The sequence below is a fragment of the Nelumbo lutea genome, chromosome 3 (assembly GCF_056320005.1).
Source record: "Nelumbo lutea isolate HS-2025 chromosome 3, American lotus-T2T, whole genome shotgun sequence".
NCBI classification, from domain to species: domain Eukaryota; kingdom Viridiplantae; phylum Streptophyta; class Magnoliopsida; order Proteales; family Nelumbonaceae; genus Nelumbo; species Nelumbo lutea.
In genome coordinates this window covers 61,882,566-61,909,763 of record NC_142686.1, presented here as the reverse complement: position 1 = coordinate 61,909,763, position 27,198 = coordinate 61,882,566, and the positions used below count along the sequence as shown (strand labels likewise).

At 36.0% G+C, this 27,198-nt stretch overlaps 2 protein-coding genes across 2 annotated transcripts; one reads left to right on the top strand and one right to left on the bottom strand.

Annotated features, from left to right (window-relative positions):
- Positions 1 to 2,931: 2,931 nt before the first annotated feature.
- LOC148865275 (glycosyltransferase-like At2g41451) lies at positions 2,932 to 18,112 on the top strand. The gene is made up of 11 exons (XM_088977807.1): positions 2,932 to 3,490; positions 4,500 to 4,649; positions 4,780 to 4,832; positions 7,433 to 7,541; positions 7,648 to 7,782; positions 7,977 to 8,021; positions 11,770 to 11,957; positions 13,382 to 13,523; positions 16,817 to 16,863; positions 17,160 to 17,247; positions 17,468 to 18,112. The coding sequence occupies exons 1-11, from the start codon at positions 3,152 to 3,154 to the stop codon at positions 17,741 to 17,743; spliced, it is 1,572 nt and encodes a 523-aa protein (XP_088833933.1). The 5' UTR covers positions 2,932 to 3,151; the 3' UTR covers positions 17,744 to 18,112.
- Positions 18,113 to 18,578: 466 nt separating this feature from the next.
- On the bottom strand, positions 18,579 to 21,360 carry LOC148865274 (putative pectinesterase 55). Its single transcript, XM_088976374.1, has 5 exons — positions 21,119 to 21,360; positions 20,830 to 21,019; positions 19,903 to 20,124; positions 18,836 to 19,089; positions 18,579 to 18,735 (listed from the first exon to the last, which is right to left on the bottom strand). The coding sequence occupies exons 1-5, from the start codon at positions 21,358 to 21,360 to the stop codon at positions 18,579 to 18,581; spliced, it is 1,065 nt and encodes a 354-aa protein (XP_088832500.1).
- Between the last annotated feature and the right edge of the window lie 5,838 nt (positions 21,361 to 27,198).

The following is a 27,198-nucleotide window of genomic DNA, read 5'->3' as shown; positions in this document are numbered from 1 at the left end:
AAGAGTGATTAATTGCAAACTAGAGAAGAATTTAAATTTTCAAGTCATAAAATTGCCCAAATTAGCTGATTTCTATTGACACCTTGGTTAGTTAGCCATTTACTGATCTCATCACCCATCTTATCTTTAGATTTCAATCTTCGCAAATGATTCCTATGATAAATTGAACTCGTGAAATGCTGGATGTTCCCTATAAGGGCTTCATGTATTAGCTCCACTATTACTCTATATTTTCTCTATCTTTCTGCTATAGAGAACTCTAGAACTATAGAAATTGGGTCCTAAGCTTATCCGGGGGACATAGCATATTCCATGGTGTAATTTTTTCCTTTAGTTTTTAATTTCTGAGTTATTAGCTTTCCTGGGTCGTCTGGTATCACCTAACCAAATTAAATTAATAGAAGAAGCGTTTGGTATCAACAAGCATTTCATCGAATTGTATATGGCATTGAAAGAAAATTCAAGTTGAACATTGTTGAACCAAAGTAAAATGCAAAATAGTCATCTAATGAAAATGTATAAAAGAAGCAAAATAAAATGCAAAATATCCATCTAATGATTAGCCCTAGTGAGAAAAATAGAGATATCTTACCAAGGATTATAAGCTCTAAAGAATGCCAATAAAGCACTGTACAAAATGCCACAAATCAAGCGAAATACAGAGGTGAGTGGAATGAGAGAGACTAAGGTGAAGAGAGACTCCTTCACTCAAACGAGCAAACAAAGAACTGAAACATGTAGACATAAAGATAGACTCCTTCACTTGAACAAGTAGAGAACGAGAGATGTAGGGAGACTTGACCAATTAGAGAAAGAGAGAAGAGAGTCGAGAGAGAAGAAAATGATCGTAGGCAAGAGAGAAGGGAGCCTAAATGGGCAGATTTTGTTGCAAATAATAGAGGGGCAATTTTGTCCTTAAAAAAGAGATACGAATTCTATCTTATATGATGCTCCTCTTTCTTATAAAGCTCCCCTTCTTTGATATATTTTCATAAAGGATGCCCAACCTTGGTTATTATATAAAGTATGCTATTTTTTTTATTAAGGCCGAAGAGCTACCCTTATCGTCTACAAACCCTTAATTTAAAAGATTTAAATTAAAAGCATAAAAAAATTATTAAAAATTAATTTTATAATATAAAATATTTTAAACTAAAAAATATGAGAACTTTATCACTTTTCCATTTTTAAAAATTTAAATTTAAAATATAAAATATTAATATATATTTATGATTAGATTGAGTTGATTTTGATCAATTTACACACAATTAAACCAAAACTGATATGACTTCTCATATTATTCTAATGGCTATACCAAAATGGTTGAAAATATTAAAAAACCGACCAACTTGGGTCGAGTTGGATCGGGTTAATCGATTTTATTGGTTTGATGAACAACACTAATTGTGTAAATGGCCGATGGTATAATCGCACGGGAAGTCTTGAATGGGCAGAAGGTAGTGTTTTTGTTTTTTAAGGGCAAATTTCTTAAGCTACCCTTATTGTTTAGCTAATTGACTAAGTATACCCCTACTATTTAACTATTGTCTAACACTACCCCTACTGTTTCAAAAAATTACCATTGCTGTTAAATATTGACAAAAGGGCTGAAATCTCAAATTTACCCTTCTGTTAAATCTCTTCTATGTCTCTCTCTCTCTCTCTCTCTCTCTCTCTCTCTCTTCACCTCTACACAATGAAGTCACCATCGCCACCGCTACTTCCCTTCTTCCCCTTCTCTCCCTCTTTCTCTCTTTGCCAACACACTTTGTTCTCTAACCCATTCAAATCCTACCCAAGAGAATTGAAGGTTGTAGAAACAGAAATGGAGAGGTCTATGGAAGGGAGGCTCTTGAAGAATAGCCAACACTGCCCAAATATGCTTGGAGGGAGATGGTGGTGGAAAAGTCTTCTTAAAGAACCACCTTAGCATAGAATTAGAGCTTAGTACCAGAGATTTCTTAGAGAGCAAATAATGAGCAAGACCTGAACCATAAAAAGGGAAAATAGGAGATTTTTTTCCTACTTTTGCCTTTGCTTTTTGCTACTGTCTTTGTTGTTGGTGGCGATGCTTATTGCTTTCTACTTTCTGCAATTTAGAGCTCTACTTGCTACTTCTCCCTCTACTTTATCATTTCCCACATTAACAAAATTCTCAGAAGGCTTAGGGTTTCCTACAATCGCTCTTCTCTGTTGGCGTAAAAATCAAGTCTTGGGGAGGGTTTCAAAGTGTAGAGCCCCATTTCCCCTACTTAAACCCTAATCTAACACATCTCTCCCCAAATCAACCTAGTTCAATCAAGGACCTCTCTCTCTACTACTTTTGACTTTTTTTCTCTTAAAGAGAGAGAGGGAGAGAAGGGAAGAGGGAGGTCGTGAGAAAAGAGTAAAATGAATGATGAGGAAGAGATCCAGGGTTAAGATCATGGAGAAGAGAAGTGATCTCATCTAGGGTTTACAGAGATGAAGAAAAGGAAAGAGGGTTGAGACAATATCTCAACGGGAGAGGATTTTTCCAGCTTAGACATGGTCTTCATGATTTCTTCTTTGTTGTCGTCGATCTTTCTGGTGGATCCATCTGCTATGGTTGCTATAAGAGTTGTTGTTGTTCTTCTATCCTACACAAACAGACAAAGAGAAGAGAGGTCGAAGGAGAAAAAGAAGAAACTAGAGAGAGAGAGAGAGAGGTTGGAGGAGGAAGGGGGTGCCAAACATGCTGGTCGAGAGGAATGGAATGAGGGTAATATTGGGTTTTAAAAAATTTAAATGTTACATAGTGTCACGTGTATATGGGTTTTGATGGAATATTGACAGATATTATTAGTAAGGCTAGAGCTAATCAATTGTTAGAAACAATAGGGATAACAATAGTCAAACAATAAGAATAAATTTAATCAAATAACTAAACCATAAGGGTAGTTTAAGAAATTTGCCCCATTTTTTAAATGGATGCGGAAGATAGTGTTTGGGAAGTAAGTAATTTTGATTCCGTTTCTACAGTCTACGGTTTTTCCATTTGAATGTCTGAAACCGTGAAACGTCCAGGGTATTATTAATGTAACCATGCCCTTACGATACGTTGGTCTTGCTTTATATTTACCATTTTACCATAAGAGTCTTCCTTCTCTCTCTCCCTCTCTCTCTCTCTCTCATGGCTGGTCCATACAACTCTCTGAGAGCTTCTGCTTCTTCGTCTAACCAGAACTTTACTTCGAGGATTCTCTTTCTCCTTACAGTTCTACCGCTAACACTTGCAGCCTTCGCCTTCATTCTTCAATGGAGAGGTGGTCTCAACGATCCAACAACGCGTTGGTCCCCAGACAACCACCAATTCCCTGGTATGGGGAGTTCTCCTCCTACAAATCTTGCCCACTCTTTGTCTTCGACGTCGTCGTCCGATTGCGCCGAACTTCTGGGTCGCAGCGCCTCCCCATCATTTCCTTATTATCGTGATTGGAAGTTTAATTTCGGAGCTGATCTGAAACCGAAGGTGAGATTATGACTGGGTTTTGATTTGATTTCGTTGATACATTTTTTTGGATGTTGTTATGTTTCTTTGAGGTTTTGTTTTTTTTTTTCTTTTTTTTTTTTTTTTTTTTTGTAGAATTGATATTTGTTGGGGTAAGACTGGAATTGAGGATCTGGGTCCTTTTGGGAATTGAGTTTATCGATCATGGCAATTTTGAGCAATGGCGGTGGAAACTCGAAATTAAGTAATTCGTTGTTTTCTTGAGGTATTTTTACTGGGTCAATCTGTTTTGGGGTGGAGGCGGATTCCTGTAGGTGGATTTGGAGATCTGAGCTTTGCATGGACGTTCTTGGTGATGTGCAGTAACGGTGGAAAGTAACCTGGAGAAATTTTTTTAAACTCGGAATCTTTTTATGTGTTCTGTAGGCCATTTTGTCTTCATTGGAGCGTATTAAAGATTCTCTGTTCTGTTCTGTTTATCATGTGATCACTTGATCGTAGGAATTCATGTTTCTAATGGTAAAATTATGGTTGGATCAATGTCAGGTTTCGAGGCATATAATGTTGTCTTGGGTTTGGTTCCTTACTGTTATTTTCCCTTTTAAATCACATGTTGGTCATGCAGTGCATAGTCCATTCAGATTCATTGGTCAGATGTGCTGATTTCAGAATAATACATATACATCGTTTTGGTGGTTTATTTTAGTTTTCTATTCAAACATTAATCACAGAATGGATATCCGAGTTTGAATGCTTGGAAATGCTGATTCGTAGTATACGTCCTCATGGTTATGTATATAATACATGATATTAAAATTAATGGTGTTCTTCCTTTTTTTTTTCCATATCTTTTTTGTTCATCTGTTTGTGTTAAGTGAAATTCTTTTCAGTTTTGTCCCCCCCTTTCTCATTTTTTAAGCAACATGAATTGGATCTGTAATGTACTTTACTATTTTTGATATGTGCGTGTATTTAAATATTTGGGTCTTCTTATGATGAACTTTTTTGTGTTATTGCTGCAAGTATGCAGATATGTATTACAACGAGCACTTCAGCTGGCCTAGGGCAGATTCTACCATGGATCTTTTATCATAAGGTTATTGGGGTTACAACATTCTTCTTGTTCGTGGAAGGAAAGGCTGCATCTCCTAATGTATCTGCAGTGCTGGAATCCATTCCTGTGAGTAGTATGCCTCTAGCCCCTCCTCCCCCTCTCTTAAAAAAAAAAAAACAGAGAGAAGGGGGTCGAGGAATTGTTTTCTGGTCAAGATTTAACATTTTTGCTTATATGTTCTATGTTTCTCACATAGGGAGTAAAAGTAGTATACAGAACAAGAGACCTAGAAGAGCAACAGGCTAAAAGGTTGGTTTATTCTGCACTTGATGCTTGGATCTTACCTTTGTACATATGGAAGTTAAACACTAATGGTCTGTTTGGTTTGCAGGAATAGGGGTCTCGAATCGGAATCAAAATGGCCTATTCCAATTCCAACTGTTTGGTTGGGTGGAATCGGAATCCGATTCCATTCCTGGTGGAATGGCATAGCCCCATATTCCAAGGGTTTTGATTCCGATTCCAATTCTGGCTGCGAACCAAATGGACCCTAAGTATTCTTTTAGTTCTTTACATGGAATTAATTTTTTTCCCCTTAAGCAGCAGGATGACTTCAATTGGAAGAGAAAATAATAACTTTTTTGTTTGGTAATAGATTATAGGAGAAATCACTAGATTGTGGGTCATGAAGGTGGACATAGATATGCATATATCATTCCTCTTCATAGAGACATTCTGCAGAAAGATTATTGATCCAAATGGTATCGGCAAGTGGCTTAACAATATGCCCCTGCAGGGGTCGTATCGGGGTCTGACCTGGTTCAGGGGGTAGACCAGCCTTAAACCGACCCCCTGAACCAGTTTCAAAGAAAAAAACAGGAGATTGAGCTTTGATACAGGCTGACATGCCCCTACCGGCATATCAGCCTGTATCAATATTTTAAACCTTGGGTATTGGTAAAAGTAGAACAAGTAATGCTGATAAAAAAAAGAAGTGGAACAAGTAATAGAATAAGAAAAAAATATGATATAGAATTTAGATAAAGCTACTAGTAAAGAAAGCAACTGCTGGATCTACTTGTTGGAGGCTAAGGAGGGATGAGACATACTTATGCATTAAATGTGGAATTATTTCCATCCCTGACCATTCTTAGACCAATTTATGAGATTTTTATCTAATAATCCACACAGCATTTCATTTTTGTATCACCTATATGACGTGGAAAAGGTACCATTTTGGTTGTGTTTGTTCAATAATAGAGTTGGTTTAATCATTAATAGTGTTTCATGCAAAAATATACATAGAACGGTTTCCATTTCTGGCCATTCTTAGCCCCACTGATGAGATTTTTATGTATCCATTCCCCCTATTTTGGATCTTTTCATCTCTCAAACACATAGTTGTTGCTTAGCCTGGTTTGATCAGTATAATTTGTGGTGGTGGTTTTACAAAGTACCAATAACAGAGCTGGTTTGATCAGTAACAAAGAAGTGGGAAAATGACAGAATTATGCATTTGATGCAGAATGATTATGATTTCCATTCCTATCTACTCTTAGCTTGATTTATGATATTTTATCTTTTCTCCCTTTGCATTTGTTTATCACCCAGAAAACACAGAGCTTACTGCTGTGGTGATGGGTTAACCAATACTGGAGTTGGTGATCAATGATAGTATCCTATCTTCATTTTTTTTTTCAGAAAGGTAATATATTAAAATAATATAGAATAACAGTACAACCCACCTGGCAATAGAATTAATACAATTGCGCAATGTACCCATAAAGCAACTGTACCCGACATCAGCCTGTTCCAAGCAACAAAGGGACTCAAATACAAGTATACAACTCAGAACAGAATATCAACCAATAGGAGAGGATAAGGACATATCTTTAAATTCTTTAATTATGGATGAAAGGACATATCTTGTATTTTGTATGTATTTGTACTATACATATTTGTATTGTTACCCTTTCCAAACTCAGCCTTAATCACGGTAGAGAACACAGATATCACATGTAACAAAATAAACAAGTGGGGGGACAGTTTTTTTTTTTTTTTTTTTGATTGGTGTGGGAGATCATGATATGCATTAGGTTTGGAGTAATTTTCATTCCTGTCTATTCTTAGATCTATTATGAGCTTCAATCTATCCGTTCTTCCTATTTTGGGTTTATGCATTTCCCAAGAACATGGAGAGGCTACTGCTGTGGTGGTTTAACCAATAATTGGGGTTCAAACGAGGATTTTCATTGCTCAAATCCACTTTTTCTTATAATTTCTTTTCCTTCTGCAGTTCTTTTCTTGGTTGTATTACATTATATTTGTTGTGATAGACAAATTTCAATTTCAACAAATAGCTGTACCATCTATTTGATAAAAGCAATCTGTCCACACATGTTCTTTAATCATTGTAGAGAATGCAGATTTCACATGTAAGGAAATAAACAAGTGAGGGGACAGTTTTTTTTTTTTTTTTTTTAATTTGTGTGGGAGGACATAATTATGCATTAGATTTGGAGTGGTTTTCATTTCTGGCTTTTCTTATATCTATTGATGGGCTTCAATCTATCCATCCTCCCTATTTTGGGTTTATGCATCTCCCAAGAAGAGCATAGAGAGACTACTGCTGTGGTGGTGGTGGTTTAACCAATAGTTAGAGTTCATATGAGGATTTTCATTGCTCAAATCCTCTTTTGCTTATAGTTTCTTTTTCCTTCTGCAGTTGTTTTCTTGGTTGTATTACATTATATTTGTTGTGATAGACACATTCTTCAACACGTAGCTGTACCATCTATTTGATAAAAACAGTTTTCTGCACTTTTTAGCTATTTGATACCACAAACTCTTCCCTATGTACTGAGGGCACTTGAGTTTTGCCTCTTACATTTTCTTTTTTGGTTCTTTAGTCGGATCTGGAACGAGACTTGGCTGTCAAGTTTCTTTTACAAACCCTGCAATTATGAACTCTTTGTGAAGCAGTCGCTCAATATGGAGATGGCTATTGTCATGGCAAGGGTATGAATTAGCTTAATTCATCTCTCTGGTTTATTACTTTTAATGAGCACTTACCTTGTTATGATGATGATAAATGGATTAAGTCTTCTTATTTACTCAATCTTAGGAATATGGAATGGATTGGATTATCCATCTTGACACCGACGAGTTAATACATCCGGCAGGTGCTCGTGAGTACTCATTGAGACAATTGCTCTTGGATGTGCCTGGGAATGTAGATATGGTTATCTTTCCAAACTATGTAAGTCAAACCACTCTTAGTTGCACACTATCATTTTATCTGCTAAATGATAAAATTAATTCAGTATTATTAACTGGTAAAGGAAGGTTGATTGTTTCAGTTGTCTCTTCACTGCCTTAATCATTTATGTCTTTAATTTAAATCCATAAATATGGTTCTAATTTTAAATATGATATACATTATTACTGTTGCAGGAGAGTAGTGTTGAGCGTGACGATATAAGGGATCCTTTCAGTGAGGTAGAAGTTCCTGATTGCTGTCCCTTTTCCATGCTCTTTTAGTTGAATCATTTCACATAATATATATTGTTTATTTATTTCTGCCGTGTACATGGACAACCAACATATAGTTAAATACATGCACTATGGTGACTAATATATGAACAACTAGAACCTTTAGGCAGCATTTGCAACCAACTTGTTATCATAGATATGAGGCTGTTTTGGTTTTATAATCACTTGAATGGGGCAGACAAGTTTCTTTGCTACAGATGGTGTTGCTCAAATATGAAATGGAAAATGTGGATTCTGCTGTATTTGGATATTTCATTTAGGGTTTGTCCAAAGTTTCATCATTATGTTTGTTTCTAATAGTAGGTTAGCAAATTCCATGCATCATTTAAGCATTTTGGAGTGTGCACTTTTCTACTTTAAAGATATCAATTTTCCTTGAGATTGTCATGATTGTGGAGTCCTCATCATTATGTATATGTTGCTTTTGCATGGAGTGGATTATGACAGGATGGAAGTACACTTTGATTATGTCTATTGAGCTCTTTAGTAATTTTAATATTCTGCACATTTAGGCAACAAGGTGGAGAGTTAAAGGTGAGTTTGGTAGAGCCATAACGCCATACATGAGAAATAGGTATTTATCTATTTATTTGTTGTAATCCACAATGTGGATACAAGTGGTATCATTACTTAATTCCTCTGCCATATTTAATGATATTTTTAATTTTCTTATTATGGTAAGCTGAAAAATTAAATCATACAAAGACTGGATGGCCAATTAAGAAAAAAGTATACTATTTATGTGATACCTATATTACTATATTAAGGGAAGGGACCTTCCTACTTTTTAGGTGGATGAGGACATACATTTGCCAGTTTTTTTTTTTTCCTCATTACCCTTCTTCAGAAAAGTCCAAAACATCAAAATGAGGGCATATTATTGGGAAACAAGCACCCACTTCTCTCTTTTCAATTTAGCTCCTTACACCATATCTCTCACTCTCACCCCCACTCTCTGTCTCACATGCAGTGCAGTATTGCATGTGCCTCCCTGTCTTAGAAATGTCCATTCAATAAAATAAATTGTAGAAGTGTACATGCCACATATGGTGTAGATACCAGTATCATATTGTTTCAGCACACATATGCATAGGTATTTGGGCATCACATATAACCACTTTGCTAAGAAACTTGATTTCTTTTGGTTGGTAAAATTTACTTTATGGATTAATAAGAAAGAATATGGGTATTGTACAATGGTAGTTGCTAAGTAGCACTACCTTACTCATTTGATCCCTTTACTTTGTACGATACTAGAGAGTTCTATTTTAATTACCCCCAATACAATCATTCCCTATTTACCCCTTGTTTGGTCAATACATCAGCCAAACTATTGGCTGATCTTTATGTTTTTTTTTTTTTTTTTTTTAATTGTGCTCTAGCTCACTTGTCAGCTGCCTCACTTCCCTTAAGATATGTGTACATTTCCAAAGGCTTTGCCAGTTATTTCTTTCCAACCCACAACAACATGGGAGTCACTTTCCACCATAATGTCCTTATGCTTAATGGTTTTCCTTCGTTTCAAACCCTTGCATATCATCTTCACTTAAACCCAAATGCTGTGTATGGTAGGGGGTGTATTGCCTTTTCTCTTTTGTACTGTTAATAAAGTCCTTTTGGTATACTGTTGATAAAAAAATTTTCGATCAGTAAAGATTGCATAGGAAATTGCAATCTCCAGCAATTAGTTACAATGCTGCCCAATACAATGAAGATCTATTTGCCCCTTGTTTTGCTAGGGTATCCGCCATCCCATTTGCATCCCTTTTAACCAAACCAAACTGAGAGTTGAACTTCATTGCAAGTGTGCCAATTTCTCTGAAAATAAACCTGAGGTTCCAAGGTGCTGATGTGATGTTTTTGGCCCAAGAGGTGACCAATAGAGAGTCTCCTTCAATTTCTAAGTTTGTTGTTCCTATCTGCTCAGCCATCTTTAGATCTTGAAGTAGGGCTAGAGATTCAGCCTGTATTGAATCACCATAACCTATTGGTCCAGAGTAGAGTGCCACCATCACACCTAGATAATTTCTAAACACACCCCTATGCCTGCCCTTCCAGGGTTTCCAAGAGAACTCCCATCAAAATTCAGTTTTAGTTTGTTCCGTGCTGGTGGCTTCCACTCCATGCTTACAAGAACTTTGGGTACATCTGTTTGTGCTATTTCAGCCCAATTCCTTAGTATCTCATTCGTGGAGTAGTTTCTGAATATCTCCATGGTCTTCACCCAATGTGCAGTTCTGATTTTTATGGCTTCAATAACTTCCTCCATTGTTTTGCTTTTTCCTAAAAAGATTCCTAGGTTTCTTTCCTCCCAAATAGTCCATACTGTAGCTGCTCTCACTGCCTTCCATATACATTTTTCCCTTTTCTTCCGTTGACATAGGAAAGAGGGGCTGAATAGACTTACCACATCCTGTGGGGGAGCCCATCTGCATCCAAAGAGAGAACAAACAACATTCCAAATACCAGAAGCAAAAGAGCAGGATAATAGTAAGTGGGTTAGAGTTTCACCACATCCCAAACAAAGGACACACACATGAGGAGAGAGGCAATTGTTCGGCCTCCTTTTCTGTAGCACATCATAAGTGTTTACCTTCCCTAGGAACACTTCCCAACAGAAAGCTTGTACTTTTGGAGGGATCGGTTTAGTCCAAATTTCTCTCACTAGGAAGTTCACCCCCATAGGGTTAATATGAGTGAGCAAACCAAAGAAAGATGCACAGGAAAATAAATCATCAGAAGTTGGGGACCACACTCTACAATCAGCTATAGACTAGTCCAAGTAGACCCTCTCAAGTGTTGAAATCAACAGCACTAGAGACTCACACTCATTTTCCTTCAACCCTCTTCTAAAGCCAAAATCCCAAGAGATCCCTGATTCTGAAAGCACACCAAACCTAGCAACATGTTTGTTTTTATAGTTTGATAAAGAGTAGAGGTCTAGGAAATTGAACATAAGAAGCACATCCCCAACACAAAGGTCTTCCCAAAATAAAACTTTGTTGCCATAACCAACATCAAACCTGATAAATTGAAGAATAGTTGGATATACCTCAAAGATTGCCTTCCAGGGAGAGGATGGAGCTACATTGGGGGCTAATTTTGCATCCCAGCCATTATCTGCATCACCATGTAAGCTTTTAATGACCCTGTGCCACAACCTTTCTTCCTCACAAGGGAATCTCCATAGCCATTTCCCTAGGAGGGCCTTGTTTCTCTTTATTAGGTTCCCTATACCTAATCCACTCTGCTCCTTAGGGTAACAAACTTGCTCCCATTTCACTAAATGATCTTTCTTTTCTTCACCTGGCTCCCACAAAAGTCCCTCATAATCTTCTCCAATTTCCTAGCTATTTTCACCGGGATCTTAAAGGTGGAAAGGAAACAAGTAGGAAGGTTTGCAGGGATGATTTTATCAAGGTGATTCTTCTCCCCAAGGAAATATAATTTCTCTTCCACATTGCCAACTTCTTCATGAACCTCTCTACCACAGGTTTCTAGAAGCTTTCAGCTTTTGGATTCCCACCCAAGGGCATTCCTAAGCATTCCAGAGGTCGATTTTTCACTTCACAACCTAGCAGATTTGCCATGGCTTGGATATCCCCCCCCTTCATACTGTTGATAAAAAAATTGATCAGGTTTTATAGAGAAGTTTTTGACTTGCAACAGTTTTTGTTTTCATTGTTTCCAACAGGTCTCCATGTTCAAGAAGAACTATGACCATCTTCTAAAGGATACGTACTTTGGCATGTACAAAGAAGCAACTCGTGGAAATCCAAACTATTTTTTGACTTATGGAAATGGGAAATCAGCTGCTCGGATTCAAGATCACTTACGACCTAATGGAGCCCACAGATGGCACAACTATATGAAGACTCCAAAGTATGTTAATTCTATCTTATATTTGCATGAACATGCATCTATCTCCTTTATATTTATGATGTTATCCTTGGGATTATTCAGTATCATATGTTATATCATCTTAGTTATGTAGTTTTACATTTGTTTTGTTATTTATATATTATATAATTCCCCTTAGCTATGTAGCTTTACATTCATTTTTCTATTTCCTCAAGATATACATTTCTATTCTCTCCTTCTCATGAGTAATGAAGTTTATGTTAGAGGGATGAGGATTTTATAGTTATGAAGGAATAAGTGATTGCTAAGAGGGATAATCAAATCACCGAAAGAAAACAAGCAACAACAGTTAAAAGGCAAAGAGTCCCTATTAAATATTATTCCTCTCATTCCAATGTCCAAACATTAACAAGACATTCCCTAGAAAATGAGATATTTTTTTACAAGTCCCTAGATAATGAGTTATTCAATGCAGCACTTGATCTTTCAAATATTAATTTATTTCCACATTCCTTTCCTTCAAGGCTTTTTCCTGGGTTGAATTTGTTAGTTATCCCTTCCTCATCTTTCTTTGAGTAAAAAGATCTCTCTCTTTCTCTAATCAATAGCAAAAATTCTTCCTCGGTTGAATTTGTTGCATATGCAAGAGATATGGCAATTGGATTCATTGATCAGAAAATGCCTTGGCTCAAGCTAGCTACAAGGGGTAAATGGGTATCAGCTTTTTTGGGGAATTCTGGAACTTGAACTATAATCTGGAAAGAGTGAGCTAGGTGGCAGTTCCAGCCTAAAATGGAGTGCTTTGTAAGCTTGTACATTAATCATTCGTTATTCTTTCCAATGAATTAGTTGACCATCAAAAATATTGGTTGCATATGCAAAAGGCTTCCGTTATAACATATATATGCCAATATGACTGCAAACTTGTCTGTCTGGAAACATTTAACTCCCCACTACTCTTCTAGTGATAGTCATGAAGTTAGTGGATCTTGGACCCAAACAGATGAAGGGCTTAATCTGGCACTTAAAGGGCATCCCTCCATGAGATGATAGCTTATTCTCTATGAGCCCCTAAAAATATCTGTCATCAATCTTATTACAATCTTTAGTGTTCCCCCCTGAGTAACGAGTCTTTGAAATTTCCATGATGGAGACTGTTAGCTTTAGGCTTTAAATTAAGGATAAGACCCAGCCCTCTCAGAAACTCTTGATCACACTAGTCCAGTATATTTAAGAATGAACAATCTTTTCTCTCAGTTGCCTGGATCTTGCATTTGTGAAATAGTGCAAATGACTGAATCTGTTGATACTCCTTTGGAAGTCTCTTAGTGTCTCAATAATCTCTTGGTGCCTTAATATATAAATACAAAATTAGCAAGTGATGGTGTAGTACTTTTATTTTATGTTGGTGACATGTGTAATATAATTAAATTTTTATTTGGTAGTGAGATAAAATTGGATGAAGCTGCTGTCCTGCATTACACATACACCAAATTTTCTGACTTGACCTCTAGACGTGATCGGTGTGGATGTCAACCTACAAAGGAGGATGTCAAGAGATGCTTTATGTTGGAATTTGACAGAGCTGTAAGTTTTAATTCCTGCATTCAATTCATTTTTTAGTCCTCATTTAGTATATGATTTTTTCATTGGTTGAACAAATAATAAGGTAATATGTTATTTATTCCTAAGCTTCATCATTGTTATATGGGTTGCTGAGATAATAATACCTTTCAACAAAAGGTTTTGATAGTGAATGAAAATTTTTATTAAAATGAAATCAAGAATATAGGAGAAGGTATAAGAGATCACTGAGGAGAGTACAAGACACTACAACAATTATCATCCTGTACTAAAGGAACTGCATAAGAACCATTCACCAATAAACATTCCAAACCCCCAATATAAGAACAATCCAGTGTTCCAACAGGAAAAGTAGATGCCCCCACCCTTTTGAACCAGCAAAAGAAGCAAAAGGCGTACATCATCCCTTGAACTACACCTTAGCATTCCCTGCTTCCAAAAAAATACCTTATAACACATTTCAAATTTCAAACTTTGCCCTAGGAAAGTTACCCCCCCCCAACACACAAAATAAATAAATAAATAAAATACAATTGTTTCATGTTCATTTCCTGTCTTGCCAAAACATTAGGCATACTGTTGCCTGATTTTAGTGTCCTTTTAAAGGTTACTCCCAGTTCCCTTCCCAGACCTTTTACTTCCCTTATGGCAGTCCATGAATCAAAGGCTCTATTCTATTCTGCATGAACCAGCCCATCACAACTTTACAATCTCTCTCTACCTCTATGTTCTTGTGACTTAAAGATTCCTAATCTTAGTTCATGTAGCATAGCCAACATTGTCTGCCCTTATGGAGTCTCTATATTCAATAGGACCAAAAACAACGCTAGTAAGTTCCCATTGTAATCTCTAAATGTACCTTGAATTCCTGAAATTGCATGATTGCTCCAACTACTTCCATCAAAGTTTAATTTGATTATATTAGCTGGAGGAAGCCAAACTCTATTGTTGATTGTTCTTGCAATGAAAATTGTGCTACCACATAATAATTCTGTATAATGTCACCAGTAGAGAATGGGTAGAATGGGCTACTCTCACAGTTATGCTCTCAATAAGTGCTTCTTTTGCTTTACTTTATTTGCTAAATATTCTGGTGTTCCTTTTTTCCCATATCATCCATAAAATAACTGCCTTCGTGCATCTCCACAATATCTTTCCCCTCTTTTTCTGTGGTGAAAAAGAGTAATAAAATTCTGCACCACCTTAACTCAGTACCTCCCAAAAATAATACTTCCATAAGTTTCTTAATTTAAGCCACATTTGTAGAATTAGAATTTTTAATTCTCTCTTCTGCACCACCTTAACTCAGTACCTCCCAAAAATAATACTTCCATAAGTTTCTTAATTTAAGCCACATTTGTAGAATTAGAATTTTTAATTCTCTTTCTCTCTCTCTCTCCCTCTCGCTTCTAATTCCATATTTTTTTCTGTATATTCTTCACCTTCTAATTCCATACCCAGTCATTTTTCCCACTTGAACTTCTCTTTCAATCACTTTCTCAACATCTATCTTTTTATCTACTTGAACCACTTTGTCCAATGGAATACCATCATTGAATTCTTCCTGATCCGGTTCTTTCTCATCTTCCAACTTTGAGCTATTATCAATGTTCTTCAATGAATCGATTAATTCGATTTCAACTGACATTTAACTTCTTGGATATAGAGTTCATAACTTCCATGGTCTGTGGATATAAAAGTCAGTAATCATATCTGAGACTTGATTTGAGCCATCATCCCATTAATAGAAGTCTAGACTCAGAAAGCATACCTTCTGTGGCTTTTCTCATATTGTACACAATTTATTTACTGAAGCAATTGTTATTTAAGAGTATATAGATATAAGAAATTGGTTTGTATCAATATAAAAAAATTGGTTCTTACAATGATTTGAACTAGAGTAGCAGTGATTTGGACTTTGAAGGGAAGAAAGAAATGCTAGAATCTTCCAACAGGAGAGAAGCAAGCAACAAATTATGGACTGTGTAGTGACCAGGGTTATACATTGGCTATTAACCTTGGATTTGTTTCAACAGTTCTCCTTTGATGATAATTGGAGTAACTGGTATTCAATGGCTTCTAGTTCATTACAGAAGGATAAGTTACATGTTAATTGGGCACCTACCATTGGAGGCTTTTTGAAACTAAGTTTTGATGGGAACAGTCAAGGCAATCCGGGCCCTTCTGGAATTGGAAATGGAGAGGCCATTAGAGATGAGGAAGGTTATGTAGTAGCACTTTACTCAGGTCCTGGGTAGTGGAGACTCTTTAAGGGCTGAACTGTATGCAGTCCTACAGTGTATTCAGATTGCAAAATAATTGAGCTTGGAGGATCTAGTGGTTGAAGGGGACTCCAAGGTGGTGGTGAGCTGGCTAAAAGATTCAATGATATGGTGCTACAAATGGTTGACACAACACATGAATCTGGTTATACAATGGCTGGAGGGAGGCCAATGCATTGGCTGATTCTTTAGCTAAACAAGGGGTAATTAGGGAACGGTTGTACTGGGCTCAATTGTAATTTTTTATTTGAAAAAAAATATAATTTTTGTGCTGTTCTTTCTTTTAGAGTGAGGGGGATGCTTATAACCAATGTTTTAAGACTCAGACCAGACATAAAACTGGAATGTGTGCTGGGTCACAGGTCAAACGGTTTGACCGTGAGTAAAAGAAATACAAAAACTAAACTTTGTAATTTATAATTCAATTATAAATGGCAGCTGAATGTTAAAGCACTTCTTTCAACATAAACGACCAGGGTTCAAGTCTTGGTACTTCGTTTTATTGAAAATATATATGTATTTATACAATAAAGTGAATGATAGCTTAATGGTTGGTCCCTTATAGGTGTAAGTTTGAGGTCTTAGGTTCAAGTCTTCCTATTTGCATTTTTGAGGTTTATAGGTGTAAGTTTGAGGTTTATATGTATTTATACACTTATTTGCACTTATAGGTGTAAGTTTGGGTCGTGGAAACTGGTTGGATCGTTGAAACTCAGCCAGTTTCAACGGTTCCGCTGGGTTTTGACTGGCTCTTCCATTTTTTCAAAATATGAAAACCGGAATGCCTTCTGGTTACCGGGTTGAATGGTCCAGTCTGAGTCTTAAAACATTGCTTGTAATAATAGTTGCTTATTTTTATTGATTTCAATGAAATTTAATGAATTTGTTAAAAAAAAGTAGTTCTTACATTCCCATTGGTTCAAGAAACATTTCCATCTGCACAATTTTGTTTATTTTGAATTATATGTTGTCTACCAATTATTGGCCTTATTAAATAAATACCTGGCATTGCAGGCATTCATAATTGCCTCAACTGCAACAGAGGAGGAAATGCTCCACTGGTAATATCCAACTTGTATATGCTTTTTCCCTTGTTTGCCATTCTGTTTCCAATTTTAAGCCATTCTATGGTCCTTGTGAACAAGAACCATTCTTTTTCAATTCCTAATTCATTTTAAGCAGATAGGAACCCCAACAAATGAACTTCGTAATTGGGACGGCAGTATGCCTTCAGAAAACTAAGTTATACACATGGATGAGAACCTACTGTTGGGAAAATGCACTGAAATTAGTCTCTGTTTCTCTTATTTTGGATTTGTTTTTTTTGTTTTGATTTTCTGAATATTCTTTCTATTAGGTACCGTGAGCACATTGTCTGGACCGATAAAACACTTAACACGAAACTTATGAGGAAAGGTATATTGACCCGCATATATGCTCCTATGGTAAGCTTGGTTATTGAAACATTTCAAGTGGAAAGTTAATACCAATTGATATCATTGCTTGCTCTTAACTTGGACATAATTAAGCTCCCTCACTTCCATTTTATTTGATTTATGCTACTTTTTCTCTTCTTAATTTTGCATATCCATGGCTCCATGCATATTTCTGTGGTAGTTTGTCCAGGATTCCTGATTCTTCGTTGTTGCACTTGCTTATATATAGGCTATTGTTCAAGGTTTGAGGGAATCTGGTATATTCAGCTCTGTTATCGCCTCTGCTCAAACAACTCTCTCAAAGGATAAGTTTTTATCTTCCCTTGAGAGCAGTAACTCTTCCAGAGTCATGGAGTCTCTTGCAATTTCATCAAGAAAGATTAGTGGTGGAAGAGAATCTCAGGCAACTGGTCGGAAGGTCTTGGAGACAATAGATACTGCACATACAGCAGCAGTTCCACCATTGTCTCCCCCAGAAATGGATGATTTTCACAAGGAAACGTGATGGATCTGCTGAGTATTGTTTCTTGTCTTTCTATATGACAGGCCTGAAAATTATATATTTCATGTATATCTCATTCCCTGTAAAGGCAAGAATCAGGAGAGTTGGCAGTCGAGATCTTCCCGATCATTACCCAAGCGCTGATGTACATTTCAGGTGTAGTCCAGAGAGAGACGGAGTGAGACATACAGGCTTATTTTCATGTTATTTTTTGGGCATTTTTGTTGCCCACTGGAGGTTGCAATCACAGGACTAGACCTGTCTATTGTTATGTATAAAAGTTGAAAATGGTTTTATTGTACTTTCAATTACTCGGAGACTGGCAGTTTTCCTAGTAATATACTGTCGTTTATTGTTTTGAACTAGAAGAAATAGTCCTGGCAGAATCTCCTCATTGTTGACTTCAAGCTCATTGTAGTGCCCCAAGTTGTTAAATTAGGGAAAATTTTTCGCTTTAGATATACAATTTTTTCTCTCAAACAAGAAATACTGTTGTTTTTGTGTTGATATTACCCAGGTTCAAAGATATTCTGGAATTGCTTTATAGTCTCTGTTTAGGAAAGAGTGCAAATACAAATATGTTCAGTGTAAAGACAAAAGCTGAATTTTCATGAACCTTGCATATTTATATTTGCACTCTTCTCAAATGGAGCCCTGGTCTTTTTACTTTTTTAGCATTTCTTGTTTGAGAGTTCATACATGGGATGGTTCACCAAAACGGTTTTGTTTCTGGATAAAGGACATCCCGACACAATTTCAAAGAGGTATTTAAACAATGAAGAGGCAAAGGTTGATAATAAAAAAAAAAAAAAAGAGGAGAGAAAAAAAAAACTGCCTTTCAGGGTTGTTTGGAAAGCCATCCTTCTTGGTCAATGAAAGATAGACTTGTCAAAGCTCGCAACTCCGATCTGCTGAGCTTCTTTTCCCATGCCACCCTGTTAGAAGTAATTGACCCTGGCCCTCTGCAATTAGCCTCTGCGTATGTAAACCTGTGTCTGAAATTATAGCACAAGAGGATGTTATTTGAAGTAGCTAACCAGTGTTCTGATAAAAATAGCAGAATATTAAGCAGTGAGATCTGAGATGAGAGCTTACTCTTGGCCCTTGTAGTTCCAGGCATCCCATCCTTCTGGAACCACAATTCCAGACATTGCCGTATTGTGAAATATGACTCTGGAATAAGGTCCATAGGCTCTTCCAAGATAGACTAGACCAGTCCCACTCAAAGCACACATGTTGAACACAAAACCAGTTGGTTCATCTGCTGAGAATCTACCTTGTGCTGTTACAAAACCTGGTAAGTCATTGCTGTACCTCAGGTTGCCGGCACTGACGTTGAGATAACATTTCTATGTAAAGAAAATAAACATAGAAAGAACCATCATTGACAGTCGGTGTTGATAAACTTGAAGCAGAACATATCTAGATCTAGAATATGATAGTATGGCCATGGGATCTTCTGTAAGTTCTCCTTTGAAGCTGCTTTAAAAAGAAATAAAGAAAAAAAAAACTTGGTCCACAAATGGTTTGAAAAAAACATGTTATTTTTCAAGACAAGCACATAAAAATGTTAAAAAGTGAAAAAGAAATGCTTCCTAGAATTTCTAGTTTTTCAAAGACATTATTTCTAGTGGTTTTGGTTGTGTTTCATTTCATAAAGCATATAATAGTGACTCTAATTCAATGAATATTAATTCACTAGTTTTATTTTTTATTTTTTGTTTAATATATATTTGTACATTGGACCCATATGAGAGCTTGAAAGCACTGGTAAGAGGGTCTATAGGAGGGTTGCAAATTGGTCCAGGTTGGTCCAAACTGAACCTTAAAAAGTCGAAAGGTCGGGTTGAAGTTGAGGTTATGATTAGACCTGTTCATGGATTGGGCTCGGGCTTGACTTTCAAAGCCCAAACCTGATACAGTGTTAAATTATGCCCAAAGCCCAGTCCGTGAATAGGTCTAATTGGGATTAGAGTCAGGTTGAAAAGTACAATCCCATCTTAACTTTAGATTGGGTTAAGGTTGAGACCTTGGCCAACCCGAATCTTATTTTATCTTTTTTTTTTTTTTAATTTATTACTAAACAAGAAAAACAAACTCATTAGTGTTAGAAACATCCCTAGATGATTTGCTTCAATTCATAGTATCACATTCTTTTCTACCTCATAAATTGTCTGGCCATTGCCGAAGATGAAATCAACTGCGCCTTCAATATAGCATTCTTTGAAGTAGTGTCGGCCTTGGACATCCCACAATGTATCTTGCAGTCCAATGAAACCACACCGATAAAAAGCCGATTTATCCCCAATTATTTCAGCTGCAACTGCCTGCCTTCGATTGCGGTCGTCCGAATTGGCCGATATTACGGGACGGTTATATCCATTCTATAAAAAAAATGCCAAAGACAAATTCATCCCGGTGAGTGGTGAGTCAATCAATCCTGTTCAGATCTCAGATCTCCTACCCACAAAACATTATATCTGTACATCAAAAACATGTCCCTGTAGACGGACAAGGAGATGTGACTGGATCTGTCAATTGATCTGAAACTGAACCGACCAAATTGATTCTAGTCCGGATCATCTGCCAACAAAATACGTCCCAATACCCTCCCAACATGATCTACTACCCCACATCTGATACATGGTGGGTCTCAAGTCACATAGTGAGATATGCAGTGTGAGATCATGTTAGAGGGTATTGGAATGTGTCTTATTGGCAGGTGATCCCAACTCGAACATAAATGAACCAACCATCCATAGAGATTCTGGGGCATAGGGGCGATCATGGTTCTATGATTTGTGTCCCGATTACTAACGGACAGTATATAAGATAATTTTGGTTTACTATTTTTACATTTTTCTTAATGTTATACTATCATAAGTGAAGCTCTAAGCATAACCCACATAAGGTATGATTAATAGCTATCTATCTTAAAGAACCAATTAATAATCAATTCGGAACTGATCGAACTGATTCACCTTGTCCCAACCAGACCCAACCGTTTGACAGTTCTAGATATGGCTTAATAAAAATTTAAAATTCTTACAAGAAGAAGGTAAGAAAGAAAGAAGATAAAATTATTTCACCTGGAAGGTAACATCTTTTGCAACAAGATTTTCAGCCCATGAAGTGAAAGTAGCACTAGTATTTGTCATGTGATGAGCTTGCCAAAAGATCCTAGTGCTTCGACTGCTAACTCCTTGAAGGAGTATGCAGGGCTTATCCTCAGGGACAAGTATTTTCTCTCTATCACACACAAAGAAGCTTGATTGTAAGCTAGAAATAAAACCAATGTTGAGTGTAATCTGCATTGGCTACTAGTAGCCATAAAAAAGAGAGAATATCATAATAATTAAGAGAAAAAAAAACAATTACACATAGGTCCCTGAGTTGACAAAGATACGAATCCATTGATCATTGCCAGAAGGTATGGAATCAATGGCATCTTGAATCTTGACGAAATTCCCACTGCCTGAGGTATCCACAGTGATTGTATAAGCAACTTTGGATGGGTCTGCAGCATTTATCTTACAGTCTGAAGCTCTACTTGAGCCAGAAAGTATGAGAATTGTTGCAGAGATGAATAGGAACAAGAACAACTGATGGGTAGACGCCATTTCTGGAGAAGAAGTGGATCGATCCTTAGGAGGCTCTGTACGATGAAGCTGCACAAGTGTTTCTGTTAACGGAGCTCAGACACTCTTTAAAGAATAAGGTTGGTACGAGATAAAATAGGAAACACTTCAATGTTATAATAAATGTCTTACTTGGTTATGGAAGGTTGAGATACTGTGAGCTAGACAAGAATTAAGGAGGAACCACTCAATTGCATCACAGGCTGTGGAAGTCTATCAATGGCAAGAGAAGTATTTCCAATAGGAAATATTGTATTGACACAATCAATGTGGTTTGGCTGGCTGGATTTCTTGAATTACAATGAGCTGTGTCACAGTTCTCTTGTAAGTTGTAACTGATCGATCAATAATCTATGCTACTTTAATCCCAGTGTGTTGTGTGTGTTGTCTGTGTGTGTATATGTAATATGAAATGGTACAAGAAAGTTCATCAACTACTCTACAAAATGGGACTGCTGTAAATAATTACAAACTGATGGTCGCCATAGGGTCTATCACCACTTTACATGTCCATGCTCTTGATGAAAAGAAATCAAACAATCTCAATACATAATTGGGTAAATTGCTGGAATGCCCCCTAAAGTTAAATAATTGCAATTATCTCCCCTGAACTTTCTACACAGTTACAAGTAGACCTCCGCTTTTAAAACCCTCTAACAAGAGACACAAAATGTTCAAAATACCCATGTAATTATTATTGAGGATGTTTTATACAAAAAAAAAAAATACAAACTTTATAAACAACAACAAAAAAATGGAGAATATAAAATTGCAGTTTCACCTCTGAGTGATTGATATCAAGGGGAAATTAAATTTGGAAAGTAAATCAAATTCAGAAAAGAGATTGGAAGAGTTTGGGCTATTGATTTATATGAAGAGAAAATTTGGAAAATAAACTGGTTAAAAGCAATTGCATTGGTCTTTTAGATATTCTTATGCCTCTTTTTTGAGGATTCTGAGGAAGGTGCATGTCTAGTTGCAAATATGTCAGAAAATTCAAGGTAGATGATTACAATTGTCAAACTTTAGAGGAAATTTCAACAATAAACCAGAAACTTCTGGTGAGGTTTCAACAATTTACCCTACATAATTTACCATGGTCCCAGGTCTACTTCAGCATCGCCCTAGGGTTCTATCATCACCACTGTACACCTTAGGTCCAAGCTCTTGATGATCATGAATCAAACAATGTCAATGCATTATTAACCATGGTCTAAGCTCTTGAGATTATAGATGAACTGACGGAATCATAGAGTACTCCAGGGCTACAACTAGAAAAAGGGTTGGATTGAATTTAAGTATCAAACTACTCAAGGAGTTCGAAAAGGGTTTTGTTTCCAACCACAGGAGCAGGAGAAGGTGATGTGTCATAAAGAACTACCCTTGTTTGAGATGAAGTCAAACTGGGTTTGCATCACATGCAGGTAATGCAAGGAGTGTTTCAGATAAAGGTGTCATTCTGAGCTCAGATTTCCTACCCACAAGCTCTTCCCATATCATTACCCACAAGATACTATAGGTGCACACTGAAGGTGTCATTGTGGAACTCGGATCTCTTATCCACAAACTCTTCCCACATCTCTATCCACAAATTTTTCTTATACAATTAGGACCTATATGTTTTTGGGATTTTGAGAGGAGGGAGAAGTTGGCTAATAGGATTTTGGTTTTCATTGACCAAGATACGCATGTTTTTTTTTTTTTCAGATTTAGGTGAGGTTTATTAAAAGTTTATTTTCCTTAGGCACATCACTTTATCCTCCTAGGTGGATAAATAAATTTTCCACCCGCAAAGAAAGTTGCCAATACTTGGATAGGACAAAATTATCCCTTTTAATAATAGTTTTTTATTACTGAAACAGTCACTATGGGAAATAAAAAAAAACATGGTTAAATGTGTTTACCTGAATAAATAACTTCCAGAAAAAACAAACAGGACCTTAAAGGTGTCATTGTGGAGCTCGGATCTCCTACTGCTGTAATTGGGAACAGTAGTGGTGGGCAGGGATGTCTTGTGGGTAGGAGATTCGGAGTGTAATAACACCTTGGGCCCATTAAAGTATTTTACAACAGTATGGCCTATAAGAAAAAGATTTGTATGCTTAATTAACATTTTTAAGTACCAAATCTATAGTTTTACCAAAAAAAAGTACCAAATTTATAGAGAAAAGAGCTGGGGGAAAAAAAGAAAAAAATTTATTTTAGGACTACAACTTTTGAACTTCACAGGATATAAAAAGGGTCGCAATTGTTGCATAGCATTCAAATTTGAACTTCACAAAAGTTGTTAAGGCTCGTTTATTTGTAGTTCAAATCTGAATTGGATACAAAATTGACACTCAATTTAATTTTTCATCCATTTATTTACAACTATAATTTGCACTCTTATTTTATACAAAATGTGGATTTTATGCTTCATTTGCACTGATTGACAGCACAATTTTTTTGCATCTAAAATACTGATTCAAAATTTGCACCACCTTCCTCCTACCATGATTCTCTCTCATATAAAATAGGGCCACATAGTCACATCATTTATTTGCTTCTTATCTTACTCCTCACAAAAAGATAACCTTCCTTTCATTTTGTCTTCATTCTCTTTCACAAAATAGGATTACATTGGTATGTTTGCTTGCAGTGCAAATTTCATCAAATGTATTTAATAGATTAATATTATATATTAATTGTATATAATATTGCATTTCTATATATTTTCTATCACCTATGTTATATTCTCCATATATAATACAATAATACATATATTTAATATAATTAATACATATTGTGTGTATTGGTCTCGAGAAGCTCCATTATCGTATCAGACAATCTTAGACTTATCCTCTATTCTCTTAACCATCGTTACATCTTCATCTCTTCCCCTGTCTGAGTTTGGATCTACTACCAATAAAATGCTGCCAATATATCCCAACTCGCAATTATAACCATACATTGGAAATATCTCCCCATGAATGACAGGAGATTCTTTCAATGTACAACCTCAGGATCTGCTACCCACGAAATACTGTAGCCACTATTTGTTTTCATATCTATACCCATAGAACACCGCTGCCGTGTTTCGGAACATCTCCCTATAAACAAAAAGGGAGATATTCCCAATGTGCAGCTGTTATGTCCCATAGATAGGGATGTGAGAACAAATAATGGGTAGCAGATCCGAGCCCAATGTGCAGCTGCAGTTCAATGTAGGTAGAGAGTTGTGGGCAGAAAATCTATAATGCTTTTATGTTATGTTAGTATTTTGCATCGGGTGTGTTATATTTGTATCCTATGCGTCTAAATCACTATAATTTATTGGCTGTGGAAATTAAGAATGCTTGGTCAATCATTGCCAAGGCTAAATCCCAAATCTAATTCAAACAATTTAGGAAGATCAGATTTTCTTCTTGTGATATTTTTTATAGAAAGAAGGGAATAAATTCATTTTTCAATGCAACTTAAAGGACTATTGAGTTTTTTATGAACGATTTAAGGGGTATTTGGCATGGTGGCATTGCGTGTAGGGGTGTAAACAGATCTAATCCAATTAGAAAATCCGATATTCAAATTTGATTCGATTCGAATTCAACTAATTTATTATTTTAGGTAATTAATAAATATATAAAATTAATATTTTATTTATATAAAGTATATAAATATATAAATTATATAAAACATTTAAGTATTTTATATATTATATAATAATAATAATAATTAAATAATCGGTTGAATTTAGATATTTATCGAATCGAATCAGGTCATATCCGAATTCAACTGATTAGATATTTGAATTATTCGGATTCAATTAAATTATGTTGAATCTCGAACTCGAAATTGGATTTTTGAATACCATTGATACCTCTAATTGCGTAGTGTCCTATTGATAGTAATCCAAATTGAACATTTCTTTCCATTAGTGGTCCAACTAGTAGGGACCCGTGCGATGCATGAGCTTTGTTAAAATAGTTTCAAGCAATAGAGCTAGGGGTGCAAGTTAGGTGTACCCAATTCAAGCCTCACCCAATTCAATCAAAGCTTTTGCATAGTTGGGTTTGAGCTTTTGAACTTTAAGATGGCCTTGAGCCAAAAAAACTCAAGCCTAAACTAAAATCAGGTTGGGCTTAGGTTGAGGCCTCGGGTATATATATATTATACCAACCTATTCTATTTAGAAATTGAGCTACAAATTTCAATATGCCCAAGCCCAAGCCTAGCCCAAGAGCAAATGGCAACAAAGTGGGTTCGGGGAGGGTTTTGTAAATTCTAGACTTTGCCTGCCTAGTGGTTGGATTTTGAGAATCCAAACCCTCCCTGCACATAAAAATGAAAAATCCTCCTTTATTCAATGGTAGGGGTGGGTTGGGTTTAAAACCCACATATACTTTCCTATTATTTCTTATTATATAAAAGCAATAAATAAGTAAAATAACATAAATAAATAACAAAATTTTCAATTATTTGATTAAGATGTAAAATAACACATAAACCATCAATTATCCTTTATAGCTAATTCAAAATATTATTAAATTCAATACCTAGTACATAAAGTTTATATGCTTTCCAACAATATGTAGGTTGAGGGAGTCAGGTTTAGCCTAATACCGTGCCCTACCCATAACGTATGGGTTGTAGAATCCCAAAACCTGACTTGCCCCAAAATCCATCCTTCAAACAAAAAACCTGACCTACTCTACCCTACCCATTGGATAAGGTAGAAATTTCCATCCCTAAGCCCGAGATCCTTAGTTAAGGTTGAGTTGATTCTAGGTTGGTAAGCTCAAGCTTAACCTTGAATTGGACTAAGCTTGAGCTTGAGGTTTGAGACTAAGGATTGGATTGACCTTCAACCCGACCCAACACACTCAAGTTGCACCTACCAAGGACCCGTGCGATGCACAGGCTTTGTTAAGCGAAAACTAAACAATAAAAGCACATAAGAGTAGACAATTATTTTATATTTTAACCTTTTAAATAATTAATAGTTAGTTATATTTCATATACTACTTTTAATATTTTTTACAATACAAAAATAACAATAATTAATTTCAGCTAGGTTGTTCGTCAAATCGGTGAAACTAACCAAAACGACCCAACTTGACTCGAGTTAGTCGATTTTCTAGTATTTTTGGTGGGTTTTAGTTCAATAATTTCCTAACCTAACCAGGTCGGGTCAATTTCGGTTTGGCCATTTGTAAATCGACAAAAACCAAACTGACTCGACCTTTGTATATATATATATTAAATATAATTTTTAATATTGAAAAGCTGGGAAATTCCCATATTCCTTAGTCTAAAATATTTTATATTGTGAATTTAAAATTTTTAATTTATTTTTTAATAATACCACTATACTTTTTAAATTTACTTTTTCAAGTTTAAATCTTTTGAACTAACCAACCAAACTGAAAATTGACCCAATCCAATATAACCCAAGTTGGTTGGTTTTTACTAATAGTTGGTTGGTTTCGGGTGGCCAACTCCCTAATCGAGCCAGGTCAATTTGGTTGGCCAAACAACCTACAACTGAATTGAACCAACCTATGAACACTCCTAATTTTAGTTAAACTAATAGTTTAATCTCTAATAAATAGCAATAGTTTAATCACCAATAATTATTAAAAATGTTATATTAAATAACAAAACAAAAATTGATTTATACATAATTATTGAAAATATATTTGACGAGGGGTGATTTGGCCCTCTAGTGACATCGTGACACATGGCACCCTAGAACCACTACATGACACCTCATCGCCATGTAGGTAGTGACTTTGGAAGCTCTTCGGACACATCACACCTGCCTTAACCACTTGGACCCCACCT